We start from the raw sequence: 26255 nt of genomic DNA on the forward strand, positions 1-26255 counted from the left end.
AACATTCGACTTTCCCTGAATGTTGGATAATTTATAACGCGCGAGGCTGGTGTCTGTCTTTATTGTTCTCTCACATGTTTCGCCTTCGTTGGGAGGGGAGTTTCCATACATGTTCTCTGGCATGAACTCACTGGTTGGGTTACCCTCGCTCGACACACTTGGTCATGTGTTATGACTTTGTTCGCTGTTGGTTGTTTACTCTGTGTATGAATCGTAATGCTGGTTTGGGTTTGATGATTGATACCGAGGGGGAAGTGTTGAGATTTGATACCCAATTCTATCCCAGCTGGCAGGAGCACATGAGAATGACGCCTGTATGTCATGTATGGAATATTGTACGGCTACGCTATGTATAATAAGATTCAAGGAGAGAAAGAATATTTACGGGATTGCGGAATGACAAATCTCTAAGCAATCTGAGTATTGGATTCTTGACATGGTTGGAAGGTGCTTGTAATCAGGACTGTCCCCAAAAGGTTGATTGGGTCTTCCAGAGCTATCCCTGGTGCTGAGCCCTGGCCACTTGCGTCCTACTCACATTTCGGCAGTGGCAAACCCTGGCATATGTCTCTTCCCCGGATTGGCGGCCGCTGGCGGCGTTCCCTCCGCTTGGGCCCAGACCATGCCGAAATTGAAAGCCCACTGCAGAGTGGTGGATCAATAGGCCAGGGAACTTTTTTGGCCGCTGCGTTTTGCCAGGCTAACAGGGTGCCCATTGCATCCGTTCGCGATCAACACTGGCCAGCATCATTTCCAGATCTCTGCCTACACCTACCTAGGTAGGTATTTCCCCAAACATCCGTCCTTCCTTTCGGTGCCCAACACAACCACCACGGCATCAAATACTTGCATAGAACAGAGTATACCGAACAGCAACCAGAGAAACTCGCGTCGTGCCCAACCAGCCAGAAAAGGCGCGGGCTGTCCAGACTCCTCGATTGCTGCGTCCACGGCGCAGACCCAATGTTGGCCGACTGATCTAAGATGGGCCTTGAGAAGTTGCGAATCCTTGGGCCTTTGTTCAACAACTGTCATCCCGTCCAATTCAGGTAGAACGACGGACCTCCCTTTCCTTCCTGCCTGCGCTACTCGTGCCGTCTTTGCTGCCCAATTTCGGATTACACCCCCGCGGCAAACCGGGCCACGCAAGGTCCGGTCGATGCTCGCTGCTTGCGTTGCAAAAAGGGGCTCCTCGGCTTTCCCGAATCCATCAGCCATGACGCGGCGCATTGTATGTTTACTCTGATGTCGTGATAAGAAACGGTAATCCTGGCTTACCAGTTTTCTTCTACCTTGCAGGTCCGCACGATAGTGCAAACATCCATCGCTGCCCTCTTCACTTTTATCGTCGTTTTCTTCCTTGACCGCAACTACCGCGTGCTTCCCAACGCCATTCATACTTACTTACCGACACACCATGATGGCTACGTCATCACCGACATCACCATCACCAAGTGTTCATCTATAAACATTTTCTCCAGCTGCAAGCTCGATCCAACGATCTGGACTCGCATCGAGAAGGACCTATACTTACGCACGGGAATCTTCTCGTCCGCTTACCTTCATGTACAGCAGAAGCGTGAAGAGGAACTGACACCCAATGATAAGGTTGTCATTGACGTCTCTGTTGGACGACTCAACCCGGGCGAGAGTGACAAGAAGAGTTGGAACAGGCGGAGTGACAAGGATGACGAGAAGTGGGAATCTCGTCCGGGTGGCTTGTGGATCAAGCGGTCCAATAAGCCTGGCGTGAGCGACTCTAAAGATGCTGTCACCGGAGTGGATGTTCTCTTTGGGGATGATGCTGTCGAGGTTAGGCCCGGATGGAACATTGTTGGCACTCCTCTTCTGTTGGACACCTCGTCAAACACCCCTGTTGCACTCCTCACGATTCGGCGAGGACCAGAGCCTGAACCCATTGACAAACCGATTCCGAAGATTCAGGACAATGGAAGGTTTAAGATCGTGCAGCTGGCCGACTTACACTTGAGTACAGGAGTTGGCCATTGTCGTGATGCCCTTCCGAAAGACTGGAATGGCGGTAAATGCGAGGCTGATCCTAGGACTCTTGACTTCGTTACCAAAATCCTAGACCAAGAAAAGCCCAACCTCGTTGTTCTGAGCGGTGATCAGGTTAATGGCGAAACTGCTCCCGACACACAGACGGTCAGTTGGCATACTACATTTGGCTCGTTTCTGATCTCCCTAACGCTTTCCCTCACAGGCAATCTTCAAGTATGCCAAAGTTCTGATCGAACGCAAGATACCATATGTCTCTATCTTTGGCAATCATGATGACGAAGGCGATATGTCTCGCGCTGCTCAGATGGCCCTAATTGAAAAGCTTCCCTACTCCCTTTCTCAGGCCGGCCCTGCTGATGTTGACGGAGTGGGAAACTATTACATTGAGATTCTCGCTCATGGCAGCTCGGGACATTCGGCCATTACAGTTTACCTTCTAGACACGCACTCCTACTCACCAAATGAGCGCAAGTATCCTGGTTACAACTGGATCAAACAAAGCCAAATTGACTGGTTCCGGAACACGGCGCAAAAGCTCAAGAAGAAACACAAAGAATACACTCACCATCACATGGATGTTGCTTTTATCCACATTCCCCTCCCGGAGTACACGACTCCGAACGTAACGATGGTGGGTGAATGGAAAGAGCCCAGCACGGCACCTTCATACAATTCGGGGTTTTTCGATGCTTTGGTTCAAGAAGGTATCGTCATGGTGAGCTGTGGACAGTATGTCACCCTTTGCCCCTTGCTTTTGAACCGCTTAAGCTCATTAATGCTCAGTGACCACGTGAACGAATACTGCGGTCTGTCATCAACCCCCGACGAGAAGCCGGCCATCTGGATGTGCCATGCTGGTGGAGCTGGTTTTGGTGGCTATGCTGGTTATGGTGGTTTCCACCGCAAGATTCGTGTCTTCGAGTTTGACATGAACGAGGCACGCATCACCACCTGGAAAAGAGTTGAGTGGGGTCCAGATGTGGACAAAAGGATCGAAGAGCTGCGTCTGGTTGATGCTGGGAAGGTTGTTGCACCGGTGCAGGAGTAAATGGTTTGCAGGACAGTTGGTTGTATTAAGCGGGGTTCAAGACAACTCTCGGCTCGGATGGTTCAGGACGTTGGCGTTTGGGTGTCTATTACGGCCTGTTATCTGCAACTTCTACTCGTTTTCTCTCCGAGCTTTTGGACAGGGATTGAACCATTGACTGCCGTGAGACGTGCTAACTGTTGATAGAGAGCTGAATAAGTATACCGTAGGCGTATCCTTGTCACAACAAGTTCCCTGACTTCACGGAGCAGATTTCCAACGTTTCCTGGTCTCAATAAATTGGTTTTGCTTGGATGAGTTAGATCAATATGCGGAGCTGTCTTACAGTGCATTATTAATCATCACCTTGACAAACACTATGGCTTTCAGGTTCCCCTCATTTTGTGGGTCCTCCGGCTGTTAATAAATGGCAAAGCACAGCAGACTTTACCTTCATGCTACCTAGCATGATGGATGAGGAGGTGATTTGACATCAAGGTTTCTAGTCCTGGGACATGACTGGTCAGCCGATGGAAAGAGCTTCTCTGCTCGCATCACATCTGTCAACGTTGTCATCATCGGAAAGTAGCGGGAATTCCACTACAAAAATGACCGAAGCAATTCCAGAGCCGACCATACATTTGTATACAGCCCAGACTCCAAATGGCATCAAAGTGTCGATGTTGCTGGAGGAATTGGGACTGCCTTACAAGGTACCCATCTCAGACCGTCGGCAGCAGAACATGAATGGTAACGCCAGTTAGGTGACGGCCATCGACTTGGCCAAAAACGTTCAGAAAGAGCCGTGGTTCCTTGACATTAACCCTAATGGACGCATTCCTGCGCTCACTGACGTGCTGCCTAACGGCGAGCCTATTCACATCTTTGAGAGCGGCGCCATCATGCAGTATCTTGTCGACCGTTATGACACTGAGTACAAGGTTTCATACCCACGGGGTACCAAAGAGTACTGGGAGATGACTAGTTGGGTAAGTGGATGCAGTATTTGCCTCCAGTCGAAAGCTGATGTTCGAAATGCTCTGATGCTGATGACAAGTTTAGCTTTTCTGGCAGATGGGTGGGCTAGGGCCCATGCAAGGGTATGTTTGTCTCAAAAGATACCTGGGAAGTAAGACTAAGTGACACTCCACAGTCAGGCAAATCACTTCTCAAGTAAGTGTTGACTGCCAAGTTTGAGTTGGTATAGCGCGTCTCACTTCACCCAGGATATGCCCCTGAAAAGATCCAGTACGGCATCGACCGGTATAGGAATGAGACGCGACGTTTGTACCGAGTTATGGACACACAGCTAAGCAAGTCAAAATCGGGATATCTCGTCGGCGACCGCTGTACCATCGCAGACCTTGCCTGCTGGGGTTGGGTTGCTGCGTCCCGTGAGTTTCCCCTGGATGGCCCAAAACCACTCGATGCTAACTCAGTGTTCAAAGATTGGGCTGGTGTTTCTCTTGACGAGTTTCCGCATCTGAACGCCTGGCTTGATCGTCTGCTGGCCCGGCCTGGTGTTGAAAAAGGCCGCCACGTTCCCAAACGGCACACAGTGCTAGACATGCGTGGCAAGAGCGAGGAGGAGCTAGACCGTGAGGCTGAGAAAACTCGGGCCTGGATCCAAGAAAGCATGAAGGAAGAAGCGAAGAAGTGAAGTTCGATATTTTCTTGTCCCAAACCAACTTACACAGCAGCTCATCGTTTGCGGGATCAAATGTTCCTCACTGGACCGGCATCAGGTTGCTGTACATATAGGACACAATTTGTAAGCATTCCAGCAATCCAGTTCGCCTCTGACAAAAGCCAAACAACTCTTCCTATCCAAGCAAATTACTGCCATACTACCATAATATGAGGCCCAAGCCTTCATCTGGCCAAAGTTGGATTGCCTACATGTTCATCCTGGCAGCCTGCATCATCCAATCGATACTTAGGGAAGAATAAATCTGGCTAAAATTTCTTGGATTAGCATAACAACGCTTGGGCATCAAGGCTGGATTGCTAGGAGGTAGTGCTGTCATCTTTCCTAGCCCCTCCCGGCTCATCAAATGTCGTTCTATAATATTTCTTCAACAAGCCCGCATGGCTCAGTGGTAGAGCGTGACACTAGTATGATGCACTGACCCAGGGTTATTACACCGGGTTGCGTGGACACATCTGGCTATGTCAAGGTCGTCAGTTCAATTCTGGCTGTGGGCAAATCTACTTGCCAAGTTAGGATCTATGGACACTCAATGGTCCATTACTTACCAGTTGTACTGTGAATTTTTGTGCTTGTGGAACTCTGTGATATCACGCCACCAAGGGCTCGAGGAGCATTTTTATCTATGGTTAAATGCAAGTGTGTGAAGTAGATCATCGATAACTGCATCAAATATCACGTGCCGTTCTCTTCCCGGAAAGTGAGGCATGCCCCACAGGGCAGGTGAAGCAGAAGGGATTGTTGCCTGTCTCTTTTGCCGCTGGCGCGCCTCATGTCCGACTCCAACACAAACGGATTTATTTACCTACCTTTCCCAACCTATCGACATCTGCCCTGCAATTTGCATTGCGCATTTTGCTGTTCCCGGCATTCCGTTGTCGGGTTTTTTTTTTAGAAAGTTCTACTCACACGCGATTGACGCCGGCACGATGGCTTGGAGAAATCAAGGCATCACCGGTTCTAACAACATTCCCTTGGGGAAGCGCCGCTTTGGTGGCGATGCCGATAAGGACAAGGAAGATGACGCAACTAATGGTAACATCACGACTTCGAACGGCATCGAGAATGGCGATCTCAAGCGCGGCCGCAGTCCGGAGCGTATGTTTGTGGTGGCTAGTTGTATTTCACGACCTGTGCTAATGATGCATGCAGGTTCCGAAGAACCGCGTCGTCGAAAGAAGCGTAATCGTTGGGGCCAGGCTAGTGACAACAAGGCTGCTGGTTTAATGGGCTTGCCTACCGCAATCGTTGCCGACATGACCGCAGAGCAGCTGGAAGCCTACACATTGTATCTGCGCATTGAGGAGATTACCCAGAAGCTAAAGATCGACGATGTTGTTCCCGCTGATGGAGACAGGTAGGTTGGCTTCTTTCTTGGGGCAATTGAAGCCTTTGTGGTCTGGATGTTCCCTGACGTGTGCAGGTCTCCATCTCCGCCCCCCCAGTACGACAACCATGGCCGTCGCATCAATACTCGCGAGTATCGTTATCGCAAGCGCCTCGAAGATGAGCGTCACAAGCTGGTCGAGAAGGCCCTCAAGACGATCCCCAACTACCATCCACCTTCCGATTATCGCCGGCCAACCAAGACCCAAGAGAAGGTTTACGTGCCAGTCAACGACTACCCAGAGATCAACTTCAGTATGATTGCTAACCCTCTAACCTTCCTAACCATTCTTGAGTCCCCCTTTCCCCTGGTTTGGTACTTCGCCAAGGCACTTGTGTGTTGGCATCCCTACCGTGATGCTGCGCTGTGCGGGCGTTTGCGCTGGGCACTAACCTAACCACTGCTGTTTCCCCTTGTATTCCGGTTTACTAACACTTAGCTCTCCCCACTTAAGTTGGTTTACTCATCGGTCCTCGTGGCAATACACTCAAAAAGATGGAGGCAGAGTCTGGTGCCAAGATTGCTATCCGTGGCAAAGGTTCCGTTAAAGAGGGCAAAGGGCGGTCTGATGCTGCCCATTCCAGCAATCAGGAGGAAGATCTGCACTGCTTGATCATGGCAGACACTGAGGAGAAGGTCCAGAAGGCCAAGAAGCTGATTCACAATATTATTGAGACAGTGAGAATCTCCTGCTTTCCCAGACAAGATCGAATGGCATGAACTAACACGTCCAGGCTGCCTCTATCCCCGAGGGTCAAAATGAGCTTAAGCGAAGTCAGCTCCGTGAATTGGCTGCTCTGAACGGCACACTGCGTGACGATGAGAACCAGGCCTGTCAGAATTGCGGTCAGATCGGTCATCGCAAGTACGACTGCCCCGAAAGGCAAAATTACACGGCCAATATCATTTGCCGTGTCTGTGGTAACGCCGGCCATATGGCTCGTGATTGCCCAGACAGGCAGAAGGGTGCCAGCTGGCGCAATGATGGTCCTCGGGGCGGCAGTCGGTTTGGAGGTGGCGATGCTGTGGATCGCGAATATGAGGTAAGTTGCAGAAGCTACCTATCACCGTCCGAATAGCACCAGACTAGGACATTATACTAATTTTCCTCAGCAACTCATGCAAGAACTTGGTGGTGGCCCTGCTCCTGCGCGCATTGAAGCTGGTCCCAGCTCTGGCTCTGGAGGTGGGAGCGAGCGCCCGTGGGCTCGTGGTCCCACAGGTGGTCCTGCCCCGTGGCGCGTTCGTAACAACAACCCCAGCCACGATACGGATGGTGCTCCTTCGGGCCCTTCAGGCGGGACTGCTCCATGGGTGCGTGACCGCGAGAGAGATCGTGATCGCGGATTCCGCGGGTCAGACGGCCCTGCCGCAGGCGACAGTTACTTTCCAGGCCAGCCCTCGTACGGAAGTGCTTCTGCACCTCCTGGAACTGCACCTTGGCATCAGGCACCTCCCATGAATGCTCAGCCTCCTCCGCCGCCGTTTGGTTATCCTAGCTATGGAGCTTATGGTGCCCCCGGTGCTCCTCCAGGTCTTCCTATTCCGCCGCCTGGCCTTCCTCCTCCCCCTCCTCCCCCTGGAGCGTCAGCTCCTGGTGCTGCTCCTCCCGGTCTTCCTGGTGGTCTCAACACACTTATCCAGCAATATGCTGGCGCTGTGCCCCCACCGCCCCCGCCGCCCCCGCCACCTCCCGCTGGAGATGCTCCTCCTCCTCCTCCGCCCATGGACTTGCCGCCTCCTCCTCCCCCTTCCGGTGCTTAAGTGCAAACGTTGGGCTCTAGTTCAATATACTGGTGTGCTGGGCTCGGGAGCCTCGTTTACTGACTAACAGGGTGCTCACTGGACTAGTCTACTATACTCTGGCTTGGTCAATCCAGACGGCCAACGAACAGGATCGAGGGACGATTTTCTTGCAACTCCGGGATATGCTACTAACTGTACAATTAGTAGAGCACAAGATTGCTTTATATGAATTAGTTTAGATATTGCAAGGTCCACTGACATGACTGGCACTAAGATTGTCTCTATAAGCACGTCTGTCCGGCGAACAGGAATGGAGTGCCTTAAAGTAAGTCTGCACTGAAGAGTCCTCTTAGCTCAAGAATAGGTCTATAGACATACTCTGTAGAGGCAGGCCTCTTCGTGAAACTGGCCCCAATAATGCTAGTTGATGACATCACTGCTAGGAGCTTGGACCACCTGCAAGGGGCTGGAGCCTCTCGCCCACCATGCATGTAGATGTCCCCGCAGCCAATCCCAGGGCCACAGCAGCTCGTGAGCTTCGCCCTGGGTGCCATTGTCCATGCAGGTCGCGTCTCTTGTGTGACAGAGCTCACAGGTCTCTCCCAGTCCAGATTCTACACAAATGCAGTTTTGCCCTCCATTTGCATAATCCAACAAATTGCCCCCCTTTCATCGTTTTTCTCACTCATTTTGTGAGCCAACGGCCCTTCCATTTCCGGCTGCTTGTTTGTATCTGACAAGAGTTTGAGAGCAAGCGATTCGATTGTTGTGTCTTATCCACCTCCGGGCTGTTGGCGCGCTGTCTCAAGCCAACAGCTACACTCGGGACAAGTCGTGTCGCGGCCTGCCTTCGGTCTTAACAAACCCGTTGGGCTGACTCAGCTGTCGCATTGTCTCCTCTACCTACTGCATCTACCTGAGGTATCTTCTGTCTGTCTGATGGAACGCGCTTCTTGGAATTTAGTCTAAACACACGTCTTGGACTATCTAGATTACCATTCCATGGTGGTCACTCCGCTTCTGAAGAGCTAATGAAGTCTTGGGCTCTTTAAACCTCAAGCCCCAACTGTGACGAACAGTAACCAGTGTTATCACCGACACCAAATTTACATTGGCTTGCTCGTCTCATAACTCCAGTTTCGACCTCATAGTTGCGCTGAAGGCTGTGTTACAGATCCTGAAAAGGCTCACCATGGCAAATCCTTTCTCCTTTCGACCAGGCCAGGTCACCTTCTGGACAACCCTAGTCTACCTCGCCCTTCTTATTCCCATCATCATTATCAATGAAGCCCCTCCTCCATCGCCACGAAACACTGAATCTCCCCTTCCAGGCATCAACCTCACCCAGGCGTGGCTAGACTTGACCACTATTACCCGCGCTTATCATCCGTACAACAGTCATTATAATGAGGTTGTCCGGGGCTACCTTCTCAAGCGTGTACGCGAGATCTTGGAGGGAAATGGTGTGGCCTGGAATATTGATGGGTAAGTCTAACCAAAGTTCATGATGGTTATGGGTTCTTATTGATTGCTGTTTTGTAGAGCCCAGTCAAGTGATTCGAATCCTGCTGTTACCGTATTTGACGACACCACATCCAATTGTACATTTCTCATGGAATCGAGTGTAGTGCCTGGCACACATGCCCCTCAGGTGGCCGCTTACTTTGAAGGCACGAATATTCTCGTCTATGTTCGTGGAAAGCTTGATGATAAGGGCAGCTGGTGGAAGACGGCCGGTCCCCGCAATTTCGGGCATGTCGAAAAGGGTTTGACATTGGTCAACGCTCACTACGACTCGTAAGACACTACGCCATCTCAGTTGAGCCAGTGTGCGATTTTGCTGACGGATTGCGTAGAGTGTCCACGGGCTACGGCGCCACAGATGACGGCATGGGTGTGGTGACTTGCCTACAACTGATACAGTACTTCACGACCCCGGACCATCAGCCAGATAGAGGAATCGTCATCCTGCTCAATAACGGCGAGGAAGATTGGCTCTACGGTGCTCGGGCTTTTGGACAGCATCCCTTGCTCCCGTACATTCATACGTTTTTAAACCTTGAGGGCGCAGGGGCTGGAGGCAGGGCCAACCTATTTCGTACGACAGACCGCGAGGTAACAGCAGCCTATGCTGGATCTCCTCATCCATTCGGTACTGTCATTGCCTCAGATGCCTTCGGTTTGGGCTTCATCCGCAGCGGCACTGACTACTCGGTTTTGTACAACGTTTATGGCCAGCGAGGACTCGATCTAGCCTTCTTCAAGCCACGGGCCCGTTATCATACTAATCAAGACGATGCGCGTCACGCTTCTCTCGGCAGTTTGTGGCATATGCTGTCCGCTGCGGTTCATACGACCTCACGTTTGTCCAGTAACGCCATGGGAAATCGTTTCGTTGGGCCTCGGCCAGATGGTGCTCGTAACAAGGTGCGCAACGGTCGTCCCAGCGACGGCGTCTGGTTTGATCTGTTCGGCAAGGGCTTTGTGCTCTTCGGTCTTAGAGGAATGTTTGCCTGGTCCTTGACCTTGTTGGTCACCACTCCCCTCATTTTGATGTTCATTAGCTATGTCCTGCACCGTGTCGACAAGTACTATCTCTTCAGCTCCCGCGCTGACGATGTGCGTGGCCATGCTGCGGATGATGACGGGCATGGGCTTGGTGACGAACCCGTTTTTCTGGGTGGCTGGAAGGGCTTCTTCCGGTTCCCGTTTGCGATGCTGGTATCTGGCTCCCTCACTCTGGGCTCTGCGCTTCTGATGAAGAAAGTCAATCCGTTCATTGTATATGGTAACCAGTATACTGTGTACGTATCGAGCTCCCTTATTTTTGTCAAGGCTGACCTGCTAATGATAACGTAGCTGGGCCATGATGGTATCGTTGTTCTACTTCTCCTTTTGGGCCATCATGCGCGGTGCCAACTTCGCGAGGCCCAGTGCTCTACACAGGACCTATGTTCAAGTTTGGCTCTTCGTTATCGGCTGGGCTATCCTCGTCGCCGTTACCGTTAGCGAAGACCGCCTTAAGATCGCAGCCGGCTACGTGTTTGTATTTCTTCAATCCTCCCTCTTCTTAACACTCTTCATAGCCCTCTGTGAAATGTTTGCATTGCCGAAGAAGGCAATCTGGGCTGCACATATTCGTGAGGCAAGGCAGAACCAGCAGGCCCATGACTTCCTCCAAGGCCAGACCAGCATTGGTGAACACTCACCGTTGCCAACAGTCCTTCGTCAGGAACAAGGACTGTCACCAAGGGGTTCGAATCACCCTGCATCTCCGCACACCAACAACAGAGACAACACTGACGACGATGTCGAAGCCGAGCTGCCGACTGAAAGGACACCTCTTGTTGGGGGCAATATCGGAGGGGTTGAGCAGGTCCCGACGACTTTTGCTACCACCTACAGGAGATCTATCTCCTCTCTGGTCAAAAAAGCACGCCAAAAGTACAGCACTCAGGGGTATGAGGCCTTTGAATATGAACAGCCCTGGTCCGCTCACCTTCCCACATGGACTTGGCTCCTCCAGTTTCTACTACTTGGCCCCTTTACTATCGTCTTGGTGGCACAGACGGGCCTTATGCTGGTTGATGCTGTCCATCAGACTGGCGCGGATGGTAGCAACCTGCTCCTTCCTTACTTGATCATATTTCTCTTTACTGTCCTGCTCATCCTGCCCCTGACACCCTTCATTCACCGAGTCACCCACCATATTCCTGTTTTCCTGCTGGTGGTTTTTGGATCCACACTTGTATACAACCTGGCTGCATTCCCCTTCTCAGCCTCCGCCCGTTACAAAGCCTACTTTATCCAAACACTTACCCTCGACAACCAGACAAATACCATTTGCTACAACGGTATTGAGAAGCCAGTTCGCAAAATCATTTCCACCTTACCTTCTTCTTTGGGTAAAGAAGTTGCCTGTAGTCCGTCGAAGCGCGAGGGCCTGGTAGCGTGCTGCTACGAAGGGTCGGGACTCCCGCTACCAAAGCTCACCCAATCACATGCATCATATAATAAAACCGAATGGGATAGCTACAGAGACCTTGTAAACATCAACGCCACCCGTCTGCCGTCATTAGCGCCCGATTTATGGCGCGCACGCCTGGAGATCTCTGCCAGTAACACCAAGGCGTGTTTTGTCGAATTCGCGACGCCAATCTCTGCCCTCAAGGTTCACGGCAGTTCTGCCTGGGATGACCGCTTCGGCGTGCTCCCGGAGTCTGGAATCAAGACACTAAAGCTGTGGCACCGCGAATGGAATAAAACTTGGGTTGTCGATGTGGAATGGAACGGACAACTGGAAGAGAATGATGGCAACATCTTTGATGGGCAGTCAGGCGGGAAGCGCCGAAAAATGATGGGTAACGGGGAGCTGAAGACCAGAAATCGCCATAGCAATGGGCTCCATGGAACAGTGGCCTGTATGTGGAGTGATGCAAATGAGCCGAGTTCGATCCCGGCCTTGGAGGAAGCATTGCAATATGCCCCCGTATGGGCTACGGTTTCTAAGCTTTCAGAAGGGCTTGTAGAGGGAAGGAAAGTGTTCTCAGTGTGAGGAGGGGGATGACTCAAGGTCTCACTGCGCAGTGTGGGTTTGATTCAGTTTTAACCGGTGTCGGCTGGCTTAAGTTTGGTTATGGGAAATCAGGTTCGACAAGCTCATGACGATCACCCATGGTGCGGTGGATTAGTCTGTTGAGTATCGTGTTTTTAGCAATCCTCTCGGTCAGCATTAGGAAATCAAGGTTTATGGCAAGCCAGTGGCCAGCTTTTAGTAATGGATCTTATGGTTTCTAGACTTGTGTTCTCCAGGAGGGGTCTAAGGGTGTGTGTATAAGCGGATGTACCATGGGCTTTCCTGGGATGCCAATGGCCTCAACCCTAATACCTGACACCAGTTACCCAGAAGTTACTTCCATGATAATTGGGCTAGCAGACATCGTATTTGCCACTCCTGTCATCACGGAATATCCCCCCTTTCTGAGCGGAATTTGTTTTACTTAGGTCCTTGATCTTCGGCGTGAACGCTCTTTTATCAGGATCAGGAAAGCTGGTAATCTGACTTAGGCCGTGAACTTTGTGTTAGCGTCAGTTACAGAGCGAATTCTGTTCTGAGGGCCCCTGACTTCCATGAGATTACTAGTTTGGCGAGTTTCATGTTCATTATCTGAATCTACAAGCACTGTGACTCCAAACCTGTTTTCTTACAGACCCATGCTCTCGAGACTTAAACTGTCCAGTTCGTTCTACTCCCAGCTTGCTGACCACACTATGGCATTCTAAAACACCATGTCTAGCCAGGTAACATCAGCACATGTATTGCACTGCATACACAGCAAGCTACGGCACACAAGCGTTGTACTTTAGTTTCTCGATGGTGCACTCATCCGTAGTGCATGTCTAGTGCATGTCTGAACGGAAGGTTGTGCCAGGGGAAAACTGTGTAACTGACACAAAAACAGACAGTCTTTGTCCGATAAATGAATGTTTGGTATATACACTCTCTATGATTCCTTGTCTTTGATGGTGTGGGACAACGAGCGAGTTAGAAGCAGTAAACTTTTGAGTCTGCTGATTCTAGCCAGGACAGAGACTCTCGAGAGAAACAGACAAGTAGCAGCTTCATGCCGATGTACCATCAGAGCCGGTATTGTACAACATGCCAGAGACACGGCTGCTTCCTCGACAGCTTGTCATCAGACACTATGCACTTGTGTTTGAGTCGTCATACTAGTGGCGCAGGCACATTGTACTTCCAAGTATTATGGACAGAAGATGTGGGAAAAAAACTGCCCGGTTACATTGCAAGGTCAAGACCTGGATATGGGTGGTATAAAAGAAATCGCGTGTCCGAGAAGTTTTGGTTGTGCGGCCATAACCCGATATCAATCTAGGCCTTTAACAGCCAGGCATTCTGGAACTCTTCATCTGGCTTGGTAGGCTCAGTGGTATTTCATGCTCACATATCAATTGCCAAGTCACAATAGTCACCAGGCAAATACCAACATACAGCAGGCAACAGCCAGCAGGAAAGCCTTCCGTGTTTGGACATGACTTAGACAAAACGGAAAGGGCAACTCTATTATCGCTATTCCACCTGATTGCTTTTCATTCAGGTCATCAGTGTGCTTATCGATTAAAAACTTCTGGACCACACATCTTCCGAGTCGTTACCAACTTGAATTTTTCTTTTCTTGGACACCTCTCTTCTGCGGACTCCCTCTCATTCTCTATCTTACACGTATATCCTATTTCCCTCCTCTCAATCCAGCCTCATCAATATCTGTACAATAAACCAGTCAACATGGTCGCTACACCAAACATCGATCACTTCCTTCTCTGGGCCGCTGTTGCTCTGGGCATGGTTGGCGCGCTCCCTGTACAGGACTCTACTAGTATGGTCTCAGCGGAGAGCAGCATTTCCTCTCCGATTCCACCATCAGAGACGAACGATGATGTCGCTGCTCTCTGCACTGATGGTGTATCTGCCACCAAGCAGAACTCCGCCGGCGGCTATCCGATCAACAATTACACTGTGGTCACTCCCGGAATGAACTGGACCTCGTACACGGTTGACGGCGACTGGTATTACAAGCATTATGTCTCCGGACCTCATGTGCGTTATTCTCTCCCCTTGTATATAAACTTGGACTTGGCTCTAATCCTGAAGCAGTACATGACCTTTACCCATGCGAGTGATCCTTTTGGTGCCTTCAAATGCCAGTTCACTTGCAATGCCGACTCGAAGTGCGCCTCATTCTTTGTCTGGTATGGTAAGTACATGCTAGTTTACTTTGATTCCCTCCAATCTCATTCCAATCCAGACCGTGCGATAGCTGATATCAATCTCAGAGGACATTGGCACTGAAGATGAACATCTCAACTGCGTTCTTTTTGATGCAATGTAAGACACAGCTCTCTCCTACTTGCATTTCTAATTGCTAACTAGAAGATAGCATTCCCGCCTCAGCCTTTGTGAAGACTGAAGGTATCATCTCAACAGGTGCTTACGACCGACTCTGCGACAGCCACTCCGTCTAGGGAAGTAGCCGAATCCTCAGGCAGAGGAATTCAGCAGGTGGCGGCGTAGGCAGTCAGGAAGCTAGATGTCATGGAGAGTATGCACTACTTCACCCTATGAGTTCTTTAATGGTGTCAACAGCTTCGCACCAAGATATAAACACATTTTCTGCGGGGTCTGATTAGAAGCTGTTCAGAAAGGCATAGATCATCTAGGAGAACTGGGTGAAAATTTCCCTTAAGTATGGATTTGTAAGAACAGCATGCAAAACAAAGTGTTTGCCCTCGAATATTTGCGTGAATGAATCCTCTTAAGACATCATGGTTGATTGCGTTTAGATATATCCACCATGATTAACACATGCTTTCAATTCTCGTTTCTTCTGACGATCCCAAATACAATAACACCGTTAAATCGTGATATAGTCGGTCCAAATCACAGGCACTTGCATAGATCATCCACCCATCGATTAAAGCGGCTTTACTCTTCCATTCGATCTTCACGTCCAGAGGCCTGGGATGTCATTCTCCCAAGATGTTCCCTTGCCTTACGCCACAACTCTCCTTCCATTTCCCTCTCAACAATGCTACTTGCCATGTTGAGTCTGCCGACATCTAGTTTTCCATACCTTCCCATGCCGTCAGGCTCCAGCCTTGCTTTGGGAACGGGAGCAACTGATGCATCAGCCGTGATTCCTGCAGCCTGTGGCTGTCCGGGGATCATCTGGGGCTGAGGCAGCTGCTGTGCTTGCTCTTCAGTAGCACCGGCTCCAACGGTCCCAGCCCCGCTTCCAGTGCCACTCTTCAGTGTTATGATCCCTGCCTCTTCCAATGCATAGATCTGCCGCGTTAGATGCTTATCAATCCGATCAATAGTGCGAAAAAAGTCATTCTGCGCGGTTTTGAAGGCAGTAACGGGGTCAATCCCACAGCTAGAAGGGGGCGTGTCATTCGGGTTGCTGGTATCCGAGGCAGAGGGAGAGTTGGACTCCGAGTCTTGCTCTTGGAAAATTCTCTTTCCAGGTGGGGTGGCCAGAGCCTTGAGAGCAGCAGACAAGTGTTGGAGGAGAGATGCTATATCCTGTTGGGCTTAGTTAGCAGAAGGAACATGCATGGTTACTTCTAACTGGTAAAACAAACTAACATTGTCAATTTCGCCGAGCTGTTGAATTCGTTCAGCCGGAGTAAATGGCTTGTGAATATCGACAGGAAAACTACCAGCATCGCTTTCAGGGACGGATGACTGAGATGGCTGAGCCATTGTTTGTATATGAATGGTATGTAGTGACATTGACGGGAGGGCTTAATATGGTACTTGCTCTCCACTACTAGAGAGAAATACAAGATATGCTCTGAAAAGACAAGCTGACTAGGTAAGGTAATTCAAATGCCTCCTTGCCAAGTATATCGGGGTTTTGGTGAATAAAATTAGATCGAAAATGCGCGTCTATTCTAATCTGTACCGTGCTTCGCTTTCGGCCTTCACGAGCAGTGAGCCGTGCATTGGACAGTGAATTAGAATTGGGATCTGGAACTGAGGTACGTAATAAGCTGCAGCCCCACAATCTGCGGCTCCTTTGGCTGCCCCACATATCCATCCTGTGGGTTCTAGGAGTGGTGGTGCACAGGCCACCAGATGCAGCCTTGGTAGGAACTTGCCGTTAAACCACGACTGGCTCTCACTATTTCCCGCCCACGCGCGATTGACTGTCAAACCGTCATCTTATACAAACTCCCTCGTCGATCCTCCGTTGTCAAATTCTTCATTTGTGGTAACTTTCTCGTGCCATTGATATTTTGAGACCATAATTACTGCGTAGTCTCTGAATTGCGACCTCTTCAAGCATTTATTCCTCCAATCATCGCGAACCAGACGCGTACCTACCCGTGGCAGAATCACTTCGGCTGCCTTAGGTAAGTCGACTTTCAAACCTCAACACCCGAAACGATTTGCAGTGAATCTAGCTCTTTTTGTGGCTACCAGATCCTTCGCATCAGATAAGTGTTTGATTGTGAACTGACGGATCAAAGCAGGCCAGCATGTCGAACCCAGCTCCTCAGGCCGCTGGCCAGGGTGCTGCTGGAACCCCTTATGGCAACCCCCCTCCTTCAGCAGGCGGAGCGGGCAGTGGCTCGGCTGGTGCATCAGCGCCATCTACCACTCCATCTGCCCAGAATCTAAACCAAATTGTAAGCGATGGATAGCTCTATTTTTACAGTGTGCTCCAATTGCCTTCTGCACCGTCCTTCATCCATGGGCAAGCGCCTGACCGGATATTCGGTTGTATGCATCTTGCCACTTTGTTCGATTTCGTGAAAGTTTTCAAGATATGCAGCCTCATTTCTGGGAATTTCAAAAGCCTCACAGTCACTCGAGTCTCAAAAGGGGAGCGTCGGTTTCAGATATGTTCTGAGCTTCTCATGCCACAATTATGACCTTGTTGGTCCCTCGGGGAACACAAAGCGAGGGGACATTGGTTTAATAGCTTCACTTTCCAAAAGGTTATCATAAACCCTCTGTGCTACAGTCTATATCTATTCTTTTTCAGAAAAGGAATGCAGCACCGAAGTTATGGAATCTTAGGTCATTACTCGGGCAAGTGCCCTCACCGCACATGTCCTTTATTTCTCCATTTCGCAATGAGACAGTCCCTCGATGCATGTTTCGAGTGGGATAGGATATTTTGCAACACACTTGAAGGAAGTAGAAAATACTGTGCCACTGGCTAAGTAACTTCCCTACTTATTGTCAATGAGATACCGGCAGCTGGAGCTTTATTGAGAGGCAGCTAAACTCTTCCTCAACTCGATTGGCTCTTCCCTATTCTCTTATTTTCCATTTTGGTATTGTTCTTTCAGAGTTGGGTTTACTTCCAAGCCCCGCACACAGCCTCCTTCACTGACGGTTTCTTTTCCTGTTTTCTCCCTCACTCCTCGTTCTTCAATCTCCAACTTTTCTTCCCACCTTTCCTGCACCAACATTTCAGGGCCCAGTAACCATAGAGTTTTAACACTCGAAATCCTCCCACCATGTCCCATCGCCCAAGAACCTTGACTCCTGACCCCGTTGAACGTTTGAGTCAGCCTGCATATGATGTACAGGACTTACGTCATACTCTTGTGCAGGTCACCGATTATCTGAAGAAGAAAGGCTTCACCAGGACTGAAGCAGTCTTTCGTCAAGAAACTGCTCACTTGGGCCCCGATGGCAGACCCGTAAATCGAAACGATGATCCTGGGCCCAAAAAGTACCTGAAAGCTTTTCTCTTGCTGAAGAATTGGATCGACAACAATCTCGACATCTACAAGGTGAGTTGATTTTTCTTTGCCTGAGTCATGATCAGAGTTTTGTTGACACAATGCCAGTTCGAATTACGAAAATTATTGTGGCCGGTCTTTGTCTACTCGTATTTGGAGCTCGTCAGTCAGGGCTATGTCGATGATGCCAAGCACCTCCTGGAGACCTTACGCTCGCATTTTGAGGCCGTTCACCAAGACCAGTTGGCTCTTCTAGATACTGTCACGCTTCCACAGCATGTCAGCGAGAACCACACCACTCGGCTCTATCGCGAGAACAAATATCGTATTCCTCTGAACCAATCACTCTCCGGCAATCTCTTTCATTTCTTAGAGCGAGAAGCAGACAACGGAGGTGCGACAATCATCTATATCCTTCAAACTCACTGTAGTGTGGAGACTAGCGCTCGCGGTCCAATTGAGCCTTACAGCTTCGAGGCTATCTATCGTCGGGCTCGAAACCTCGACCTCGACGAAGCTGACGCCCATGAGGGTATCCCTGGTATCTTCACTGGCGTGACCAATCGAGACGTGCTCGACACAAGTGCCAGACTTAAGCTTGGGCCGCTTCCTATGGAACCAGAGCTTAGAGAAGATGTTCGGGCAGAACTTGAAGAAGAGGATCAGCGGAATCCTCCTATGGACAACCGTCCGACGCTTGTCGAGGAGTTTGACAAGAAAATCAAACGTGAGGAGAGCGCTGACTCTCCTTCCCGCAACGATCTTCCTCTTCCTGCATCCCGGGCTCGCGATGTGGTGATGGAAATGCAAAAGGTTCGCGAAAACCGCGATCGATTTGTGATCGAGGGCCGAACTGGTGGTATCGGCATCCCCGTGTCTGCCTGCATGTTCACTTTCCATAATACGTTGGGAACGTAAGTGATTCTATCCTCTTCGACAAGCGCTGTCTAACACGTGTCTTGTAGTGTCTCGTGTATGGATTTTTCCAACGATCATAAGTTAGTTGCAGTTGGCACCATGGACTCCTATATCCGTGTCTGGTCGCTCGATGGGAAACCCCTCAAATCCGCTCTGGAAAACGAGAAGAACCTCAAGGTCAATAATCGGAAGCTCATAGGACACTCCGGCCCCGTTTATGGGGTGTCATTCTCGGATTCCATCGCCAACCTTGACCGCAACATATATGGAGAAGGAGATGACAAAAAACCGGACACCAGCAGCAAATTGCTTCTGTCATGTTCAGCGGATGGTCAAATCCGACTGTGGTCACTGGAAATTTGGGCTTGCTTGTGCATCTACAAGGCCCACGATGGCCCAGTCTTCCGCGTCCTTTGGGGTCCCCATGGCCACTACTTTGCATCAGCAGGATGGGACAAGACCGTTCGCGTCTTCACTCAAGACCATGCATCGGCGGTTCGCATCATGGTTGGGCACGATACTAGCATTTCGGCACTGGCTTGGCACCCCAACGGCACTTATGTCTTCTCTGCCTCGGATGAGATGGACAAGTCCATTCGCATGTGGTCGGTAATTACTGGCAATTGCGTGCGTATCTTTACTGGGCACACCCACTACATCACCGCGCTGGAGTGCGCGCACAACGGCAAAATCCTTGCCAGCGCCGACACCGGTGGAAACATTTTCATCTGGGATATTGAAAAGGGAACGCTAATCAAGAAATGTCGCGGCCATGGCAAAGGAGGTATTCCGTCACTCAGCTTTAGTGCCGAGTCTAACGTCCTCGTCTCGGGCGGTTTGGACTGTACCGTCCGTGTGTGGGATATCGAACTGCCCGCCGATCCCAACAAGAATAACCCCCTCGCTCCCAGCACTACCCAGTCCGGCCAGCAGTCAGATGGGACTACAGCAACAGGTGACACGATTGCGGTCGGAGGATCGGCGGATGGTCGTAATATTACAGTGGGCGGCCAAGGCACCCAGGCCGGGGGTGCTGGTACTTCTGGCAGCGGCGTTGCTGGTGCAGTCACCGGCAAAAAGAAGGCCAAGGAAGTACAGATCACTCCAGACCAGATCAGCGCATTTGCGACCAAGAAGACTCCAGTACTGAAGGTTCGGTTCACGCGGATGAACCTGATCGTGGCAGGAGGTTGTTATGACCCGGAGCGTTAGGATCGCCTGCGGTCGACGTCCGAACAGGCCGAGCCGAGGGGTGTGAAGAGGAAGCGTTCCGCAAACGCTCTTGACTGAAGTGTGCAATCATTGATATGCTACTTTTTCTTACAGAAAACTATATAATTTCGACTGGCGGATTACGGATATTTCAGATCACCCCGGATTGGAGTTTTGGGCGATGGACAAATAGGGTCTTTGCGTGTTTGTAACTAAGGGGTTTTTGCTGGGATGATATCCATCGGCGCAATACAAATAGGTATCTAGGTCTGCTTGCCATCAAGATTGCCTGACTGGATCAATGTAATGGTCAGAACAGAAAGCCCTCCTACCTTAGACAGACCTTGATGATAGTCTCCAAAGCCCTGGCCCTGGTGTTGTGAAAGTGATACGGCTTGCGCTGGCGGCTGTGCAGGCAAGGATTGGACCTTCGCTACCAAAAGTCAGCCCCACATTCACCTGCCAAGATAGGCAGATAGTTCCCACTTACGCAAAGCAGCTGTGGGCTGTAAGTAGGTACGTACCAAACGGCAACATCGACCCGGGCGGAGAACAACCTCCATGTTGTGGAAGCACCTACGCAAGCCGTTGGTTCCTAACCAACCACCACTCACCTTCCAGTCGGTCTCTCCAACATCTCGCATTGCATTGTAAGAACAGTTTACACAGGAAAGAGCGCAGACCACTGGGGCTTCATTTGTACCGATTCCATTATACACTTAGAGCCAAAGGTCCAATTGAGCTGCAAGGCACTTCCGCAAGCTCTTTGACTTGTCGGTCTGTACACCACCCCCTTTCACCATGGAGGACCCTTGGGCCGATACAGCCAGCCCGAACAGCTCGGCGCCGCTCTCACAGCATGTCGAAGACAGCTCCTCTGCACCCGCTGCCGCTGCAGAAACGCCTAGCAATACGGCTACCACAACCGCCCCCTCTATTTCCACATCCTCTCGCCCCTCCCGTGCGACCCCGCGTCGTATTGTCGCCAAACCCAAGAGTCTTGAAGCCGTGGAAGATGACCCCCTTGGCCCCCTCGGCGCCCCTACTCCGTCCTCCGATAGCGACAATAATGGTTTAGGTGGCGCGACTGCAAGAGGCGTACAGCCTCCTGTACCGCCTCTCAAGGAGCAGCTGCCCCTGCGAACGACTCTGCCACCATCGACCACCAATCGCGGCGGCAGAGGCCGTCGGAGTGGACCGCCAGATCCGCACCATATCGATGATGACGACGATGATGCTGCATTGTTCGGCTCCGCCGGTCGTGGCAGGCCTCCGCCGCCAGTTCCTGCGTCGCTGCCCAGCCCGGTGAAGTCAAGCACGGCACCCAGCATGAGCGTCGAGCAGGCTGCGAGGCCGACATTTCACATCACAGTGGGCGATCCGCATAAGGTTGGAGATCTGGCGACAAGTCATATTGTGTACTCTGTGAGGACGAAGGTAAGCGGCATACTTAAACCAGACCAGCTGGGGCGGACAAGTGCTGAGTAGAACGGATTTGCAGACGACATCCAAAGCTTACAAACAGCCCGAGTTCGAAGTCAAGAGGCGCTACCGCGACTTCCTGTGGCTGTATAACACGCTTCACTCCAATAACCCCGGTGTTGTGGTTCCCCCGCCTCCTGAAAAGCAGGCTGTTGGCAGATTTGAAAGCAACTTTGTCGAATCACGCCGTGCTGCGCTTGAAAAGATGCTCAACAAGATCGCCGCTCACCCAACCCTGCAGCTGGATGCAGATCTGAAGCTGTTCCTTGAGAGCGAGTCCTTCAACATCGACGTCAAGCACAAGGAGAGAAAAGAGCCACCCCTAGGGGAGAGTAAGGGCGTGTTTGGGTCACTTGGGTTCGGTGGCGGTGGGAACAAATTTGTCGAGCAGGATGATGTGAGTATCTGGGGTTGACTTGCTGGCATAGAATATGTTCAAGGATCCAAGACTGACTCCAGTAATATAGTGGTTCCACGATCGCCGGGTGTACCTCGATGCCTTAGAAAATCAGCTGAAGGCACTGCTCAAAGCTATGGATAACATGGTTGCGCAACGCAAGGCCATGGCCGAGGCTGCCGCAGACTTTTCAGCTTCGCTTCACGCCTTGTCCACAGTGGAGTTGTCCCCAACACTTTCTGGCCCGCTGGACGCGCTGTCAGAGTTACAGCTCGCGATTCGTGATGTCTACGAACGACAGGCTCAGCAAGATGTCTTGACATTTGGCATTATCATTGAGGAATACATCCGGTTAATCGGTAGTGTCAAACAAGCCTTCTCGCAGCGCCAGAAGGCTTTTCACAGCTGGCACAGCGCCGAGTCCGAGTTGATGAAGAAAAAGGCCGCCCAGGATAAGTTGCTCCGGCAAGGAAAGACACAGCAGGACCGTCTTAACCAGGTCAACGCTGAGGTCATTGACGCTGAGCGCAAGGTGCATCAAGCTCGTCTGCTTTTTGAAGATATGGGCCGCTTGCTGAGGTCTGAGCTCGATCGCTTCGAGAGAGAGAAGGTCGAAGACTTCAAGTCAGGAGTGGAGACGTTTTTAGAGAGTGCCGTTGAGGCACAAAAAGAGGTAGATCTCCAGCGTACCTCTTCCGCTTCCCTTCTTTGACCCATGCTGACGGTTTGGTCTAGTTGATCGAAAAATGGGAGACGTTCCTGATGCAGTTAGATGCCGAGGATGATGAAAGCGTTTTCTATCGGCCGCCGCCTGTCCAGACCAAAAAGCCGGCCGGGGATACGGCGGTAGACAGGGCCCGGGCAAGAATTGATGAAGATTCAGACTAGGTGTCTGTCGCAGAACGGTCGGGTGCCACTGGCCACCTTACCGATTGCACAAATAGGATGATTCCTGCTCCAGCTGGGGTTGGTCGGGTGGAATGAGAAGTTGATTGGCCTTCATATTTTTTCCCCCGGAATTAGGCGACCGTTGTGATATCGCGTTGACAAGTCAGCCGCATACTCTGATCAACGGATGCCAAATTGGCTGTTCATGCCATAGGTGTATTATACAAATCCATAACTGCCAAACAGGATGCCGGTAGTGCCATGGTATTCTTGATTTATCATCTCATTATCCGAATCCAGGTACGGTCACCGCTGTGCGCTAGATATGCGAAGAGTCTACAAAATTGGATAATCTTCTATGTTTACAAGATCAAAAGACCAAATCGTACAGAATACAATGCTTCTCCATCATACGCAAACGCTCTTCTCAAAGGCTTTGTGCATGCTACTTATTTCTTCTTTGATGATTTATCCTTCCTAGCCTGGTCCTTCGCGCTCAAGCCGCCCTTGACATTTTGATCCTCGACCGCATACGCACTCAGCAGATCAGCGAATGATTCGAAGAGATCCTCCTGAGCCGGCGCAGCAGGACTAGAAGTAACGGCAGCAGCAGCCGCGGCCGATGCCTTCTTCTCTGTAGTCTCTGCTGGCTTGACCTGGGCAGTAGGCTTCTCGGTCACGTCACTCTGCTGAGGAGCCTTGCCCTCCGTCTTCTCCTGCCTCTCAGCGGCGTCAGCAGCGGCCTTGGCCTCCTCAGCAGCCTTAGCAGCGGCCTCGGCGGCACCGCGCCCACCGTCTAGATCCCAGTGAGTGCCGTAGCGCCCACGGAAGGCAGCCAGCTTGCCGGCCTCGTCGACCTCGATGTTGCGTAGCTGTTTGTTGTTCGGCTGCCAGAGAATGTGATTGCGGCTGTCCTTGGTTGACTTGTACAGCGCCTGCGGGGAGGTGGTGCGGATTGTGAAGGTCGAGCCGTCGCTCAGCTGCACGAGTTGGGTGAACATGTACGGCCGGCGTGGCCGCGGGATGAAGGTCGCATGTCGGACCTGAGTCGGGGAGATTTTTATTGATGAGATAGTAGTTGGGAGGACTGAGGAAGATTGAAGAGGAAGCGAAATTGGTGTATGGCTACTGCTTGAGGTCGAGAATGTTTGAAGGCAACCCGCGGGGAGCGAGGGTCGACGAAGGAGGGTCGTGGGGAGCTTCCCCATGTTGGTGGTTTTTGGCTTGTTTATTCTGTGCTTTCACGAGGGTTGTGTTCGGTACGGTCCTCGCGACAGGGCGGAGGTTGGATATGCAACCGTCTTGTCAGCGCTGGGTTGGGAATGCTCCAACCCCTGGTACTCAATCGCGACTCGAGCCGTTCCTTCTCAGATCTGAAATTCTGACGATTTTCTGGCTTCGCGGGCCCACTTTTTAGAGTGACTAAGAGCTGTCGTTCATCCAATCAACAAACGCAATTGGTGAGCCTCCGTTCTTTCGCAAATGGCAAGTTCAAGGGTTAGGGTTATTTCAGCAATATGTGATGGAAATGCCGGAGACGACGTTTTGCGGATAGCAGCATGCACTTGGGATCATTGGGACTCGGAAATCTACAAACAATTGGGCGGTTTTGCGTATTTATGGAGCAAGTAGTCTGAACTGTACTGCTCTATATGCTATGTCACAATTCACCATGCCGCCACTGTTGTGTCTGGTCTTGCATCTTGTCACGGTGGAGCCACCACTTCCAGATCTTATCTCTTATCGCTAGCGGGACCTCGGCGCTATTCGCAAACTTATGGACTGCGACAAATTTCAACCAAAGGGTCGGCGCTTTCCTGCTTCTCGGCCCGTCAAGTCTTTCGGTCTTGTTCTATTTGCTGACTGACTTGGGCCACAAGTCACTCGGCATTCGATGGGGTTGAGATGAGCAGCTGCCGCGTCCTGGTGGGCTTCGCCTCCGAGAGCGCGCTTCCACATCCGACGACCATCCCCCTCATCTGTCGGGTTAGTAACCGCGGATATGGCACCGCTCCAAGTTTTGCGGCAATGGGCCAGGGGCGCTCAATGACCATTGCGAGCATAATGCTCATGAGTCATTGGGATTTACTTCCTAAAGCGTGTTTCAGCGCCTGTACGGACACTCTCTCTTCCTCATCTTCAAAGATATCCTCTTGTGGCTAACGTACCCCTGCTCGTACTCAGCCCGTCGGCCCCAAGCTCGCCCATTTCGCACCTCCTACACCGTCAGAAGCAGTAGCAGTGACAATGGCAACAGAAAGACACCTCCTCAGGCCCCCCGAACCTTCCAATTGGCCCCTCCCCAACCTCCTTCCGTCCACCCACACAGCTCGCACCTAGCCCTCTCCGAGCAGTTTCGCGCGCTGATGCGCCTGCTTACACACCCAGTTGTCGTCCTCACGTCCACCTCTCCTCCCAGCGACAGCCACCAGAACAAATCCATCCCGCGCGCTATGACTATGTCCTCCTTGACCTCGCTCACCCTAAAGCCGACACCGGTCGTGTCTTTCAACATCGCAGTTCCGAGTCTCACGCTGGACGCCGTATCGGCTAGCCGACGGTTCAATGTGCATGTGCTCGCTGATGATGCCGACGGCGCACGGATTGCGGACTGGCTGGCGGGAGGAAACTTCAATCGTGGGGAGAAGGAAGTTTGGGAGGGACTCATGAAGGATGGATCTTGTGAAGTTGAGTTCCAAGATGACCAGCCGCCAATTTTACGTGCAAATGGGGTCTTGTATGTGCTAAGATGCCGCCTCCTGGACGATGCACCTGCGAATGGGCTGGTCAAGGTCCGAGATCATGTTATTGTGTTGGGGAAGGTCGAGGAAATCGTCAAGGGGATAGGGGCTGAGAGAGGACAAGGGGAGAGGTATGGTTTGTTGTATACCGACCGGAAGTATAGACAGCTTGGGCGGTGTATTACACTTGTTGAGGGAGGGGAGCAAGGGGTGATAGATGACGGCACTGAGAATGAGAGTCAGTCGTGACTTGCATAGACTCTACTCTATTTACCGGGTCTTCTACTATGACTTCGACATTGGTAATGACGTTGACTTGGGATAGGTATTGCATTGAATAAAAAGGTCACGAGAATAAAAAGGCGGTTATTTAAAGCGGAAAAGTCTCTTTTATAGATTCCTCGTTTGGTTATGTCCCACTGAGATCTTCACTATCCAAAGAATTCTAT

The 26255-nt window shown here is 51.1% G+C and overlaps 10 protein-coding genes and 1 non-coding gene across 11 annotated transcripts; 9 read left to right on the forward strand and 2 right to left on the reverse strand.

The window, feature by feature from the left end:
- Positions 1-1216: 1216 nt before the first annotated feature.
- Positions 1217-3070, forward strand: CTHT_0068210 (uncharacterized protein; the record flags this gene model as incomplete). The annotated part of the gene is made up of 3 exons (XM_006697048.1): positions 1217-1231; positions 1300-2166; positions 2225-3070. 3 exons carry the CDS (start codon positions 1217-1219, stop codon positions 3068-3070), a joined length of 1728 nt encoding a protein of 575 aa, XP_006697111.1.
- Positions 3071-3657: 587 nt separating this feature from the next.
- CTHT_0068220 (glutathione S-transferase-like protein) lies at positions 3658-4709 on the forward strand (the record flags this gene model as incomplete). The annotated part of the gene is made up of 6 exons (XM_006697049.1): positions 3658-3762; positions 3814-4038; positions 4112-4149; positions 4203-4222; positions 4276-4443; positions 4498-4709. 6 exons carry the CDS (start codon positions 3658-3660, stop codon positions 4707-4709), a joined length of 768 nt encoding a protein of 255 aa, XP_006697112.1.
- Positions 4710-5131: 422 nt separating this feature from the next.
- On the forward strand, positions 5132-5254 carry CTHT_0068230. The gene is made up of 2 exons: positions 5132-5167; positions 5219-5254. It is a non-coding gene; the product is annotated as a tRNA-Thr (tRNA).
- A 432-nt stretch (positions 5255-5686) lies between these two features.
- CTHT_0068240 (uncharacterized protein) lies at positions 5687-7908 on the forward strand (the record flags this gene model as incomplete). Its single annotated transcript, XM_006697050.1, has 6 exons — positions 5687-5855; positions 5910-6114; positions 6181-6398; positions 6599-6822; positions 6879-7187; positions 7258-7908. 6 exons carry the CDS (start codon positions 5687-5689, stop codon positions 7906-7908), a joined length of 1776 nt encoding a protein of 591 aa, XP_006697113.1.
- A 1174-nt stretch (positions 7909-9082) lies between these two features.
- CTHT_0068250 (metallopeptidase-like protein) lies at positions 9083-12581 on the forward strand (the record flags this gene model as incomplete). Its single annotated transcript, XM_006697051.1, has 5 exons — positions 9083-9375; positions 9433-9687; positions 9747-10694; positions 10750-12311; positions 12520-12581. The coding sequence occupies 5 exons, from the start codon at positions 9083-9085 to the stop codon at positions 12579-12581; spliced, it is 3120 nt and encodes a 1039-aa protein (XP_006697114.1).
- A 1613-nt stretch (positions 12582-14194) lies between these two features.
- On the forward strand, positions 14195-14931 carry CTHT_0068260 (uncharacterized protein; the record flags this gene model as incomplete). The annotated part of the gene is made up of 4 exons (XM_006697052.1): positions 14195-14506; positions 14564-14663; positions 14743-14794; positions 14847-14931. The coding sequence occupies 4 exons, from the start codon at positions 14195-14197 to the stop codon at positions 14929-14931; spliced, it is 549 nt and encodes a 182-aa protein (XP_006697115.1).
- A 460-nt stretch (positions 14932-15391) lies between these two features.
- Positions 15392-16171, reverse strand: CTHT_0068270 (uncharacterized protein; the record flags this gene model as incomplete). Its single annotated transcript, XM_006697053.1, has 2 exons — positions 15392-15991; positions 16055-16171. 2 exons carry the CDS (start codon positions 16169-16171, stop codon positions 15392-15394), a joined length of 717 nt encoding a protein of 238 aa, XP_006697116.1.
- Positions 16172-16950: 779 nt separating this feature from the next.
- On the forward strand, positions 16951-20298 carry CTHT_0068280 (transcription initiation factor TFIID subunit-like protein; the record flags this gene model as incomplete). The annotated part of the gene is made up of 4 exons (XM_006697054.1): positions 16951-17100; positions 18037-18219; positions 18277-19082; positions 19134-20298. The coding sequence occupies 4 exons, from the start codon at positions 16951-16953 to the stop codon at positions 20296-20298; spliced, it is 2304 nt and encodes a 767-aa protein (XP_006697117.1).
- An 801-nt stretch (positions 20299-21099) lies between these two features.
- Positions 21100-23065, forward strand: CTHT_0068290 (putative vacuolar protein sorting-associated protein; the record flags this gene model as incomplete). Its single annotated transcript, XM_006697055.1, has 4 exons — positions 21100-21735; positions 21800-22177; positions 22248-22850; positions 22913-23065. 4 exons carry the CDS (start codon positions 21100-21102, stop codon positions 23063-23065), a joined length of 1770 nt encoding a protein of 589 aa, XP_006697118.1.
- Positions 23066-23514: 449 nt separating this feature from the next.
- On the reverse strand, positions 23515-24273 carry CTHT_0068300 (mitochondrial 54S ribosomal bL31m domain-containing protein; the record flags this gene model as incomplete). Its single annotated transcript, XM_006697056.1, has 1 exon — positions 23515-24273. One exon carries the CDS (start codon positions 24271-24273, stop codon positions 23515-23517), a length of 759 nt encoding a protein of 252 aa, XP_006697119.1.
- A 697-nt stretch (positions 24274-24970) lies between these two features.
- CTHT_0068310 (uncharacterized protein) lies at positions 24971-26131 on the forward strand (the record flags this gene model as incomplete). Its single annotated transcript, XM_006697057.1, has 3 exons — positions 24971-25051; positions 25174-25937; positions 26065-26131. The coding sequence occupies 3 exons, from the start codon at positions 24971-24973 to the stop codon at positions 26129-26131; spliced, it is 912 nt and encodes a 303-aa protein (XP_006697120.1).
- Positions 26132-26255: the final 124 nt, after the last annotated feature.

Source organism: Thermochaetoides thermophila (assembly GCF_000221225.1).
Source record: "Thermochaetoides thermophila DSM 1495 unplaced genomic scaffold scf7180000011822, whole genome shotgun sequence".
Taxonomy (NCBI): domain Eukaryota; kingdom Fungi; phylum Ascomycota; class Sordariomycetes; order Sordariales; family Chaetomiaceae; genus Thermochaetoides; species Thermochaetoides thermophila.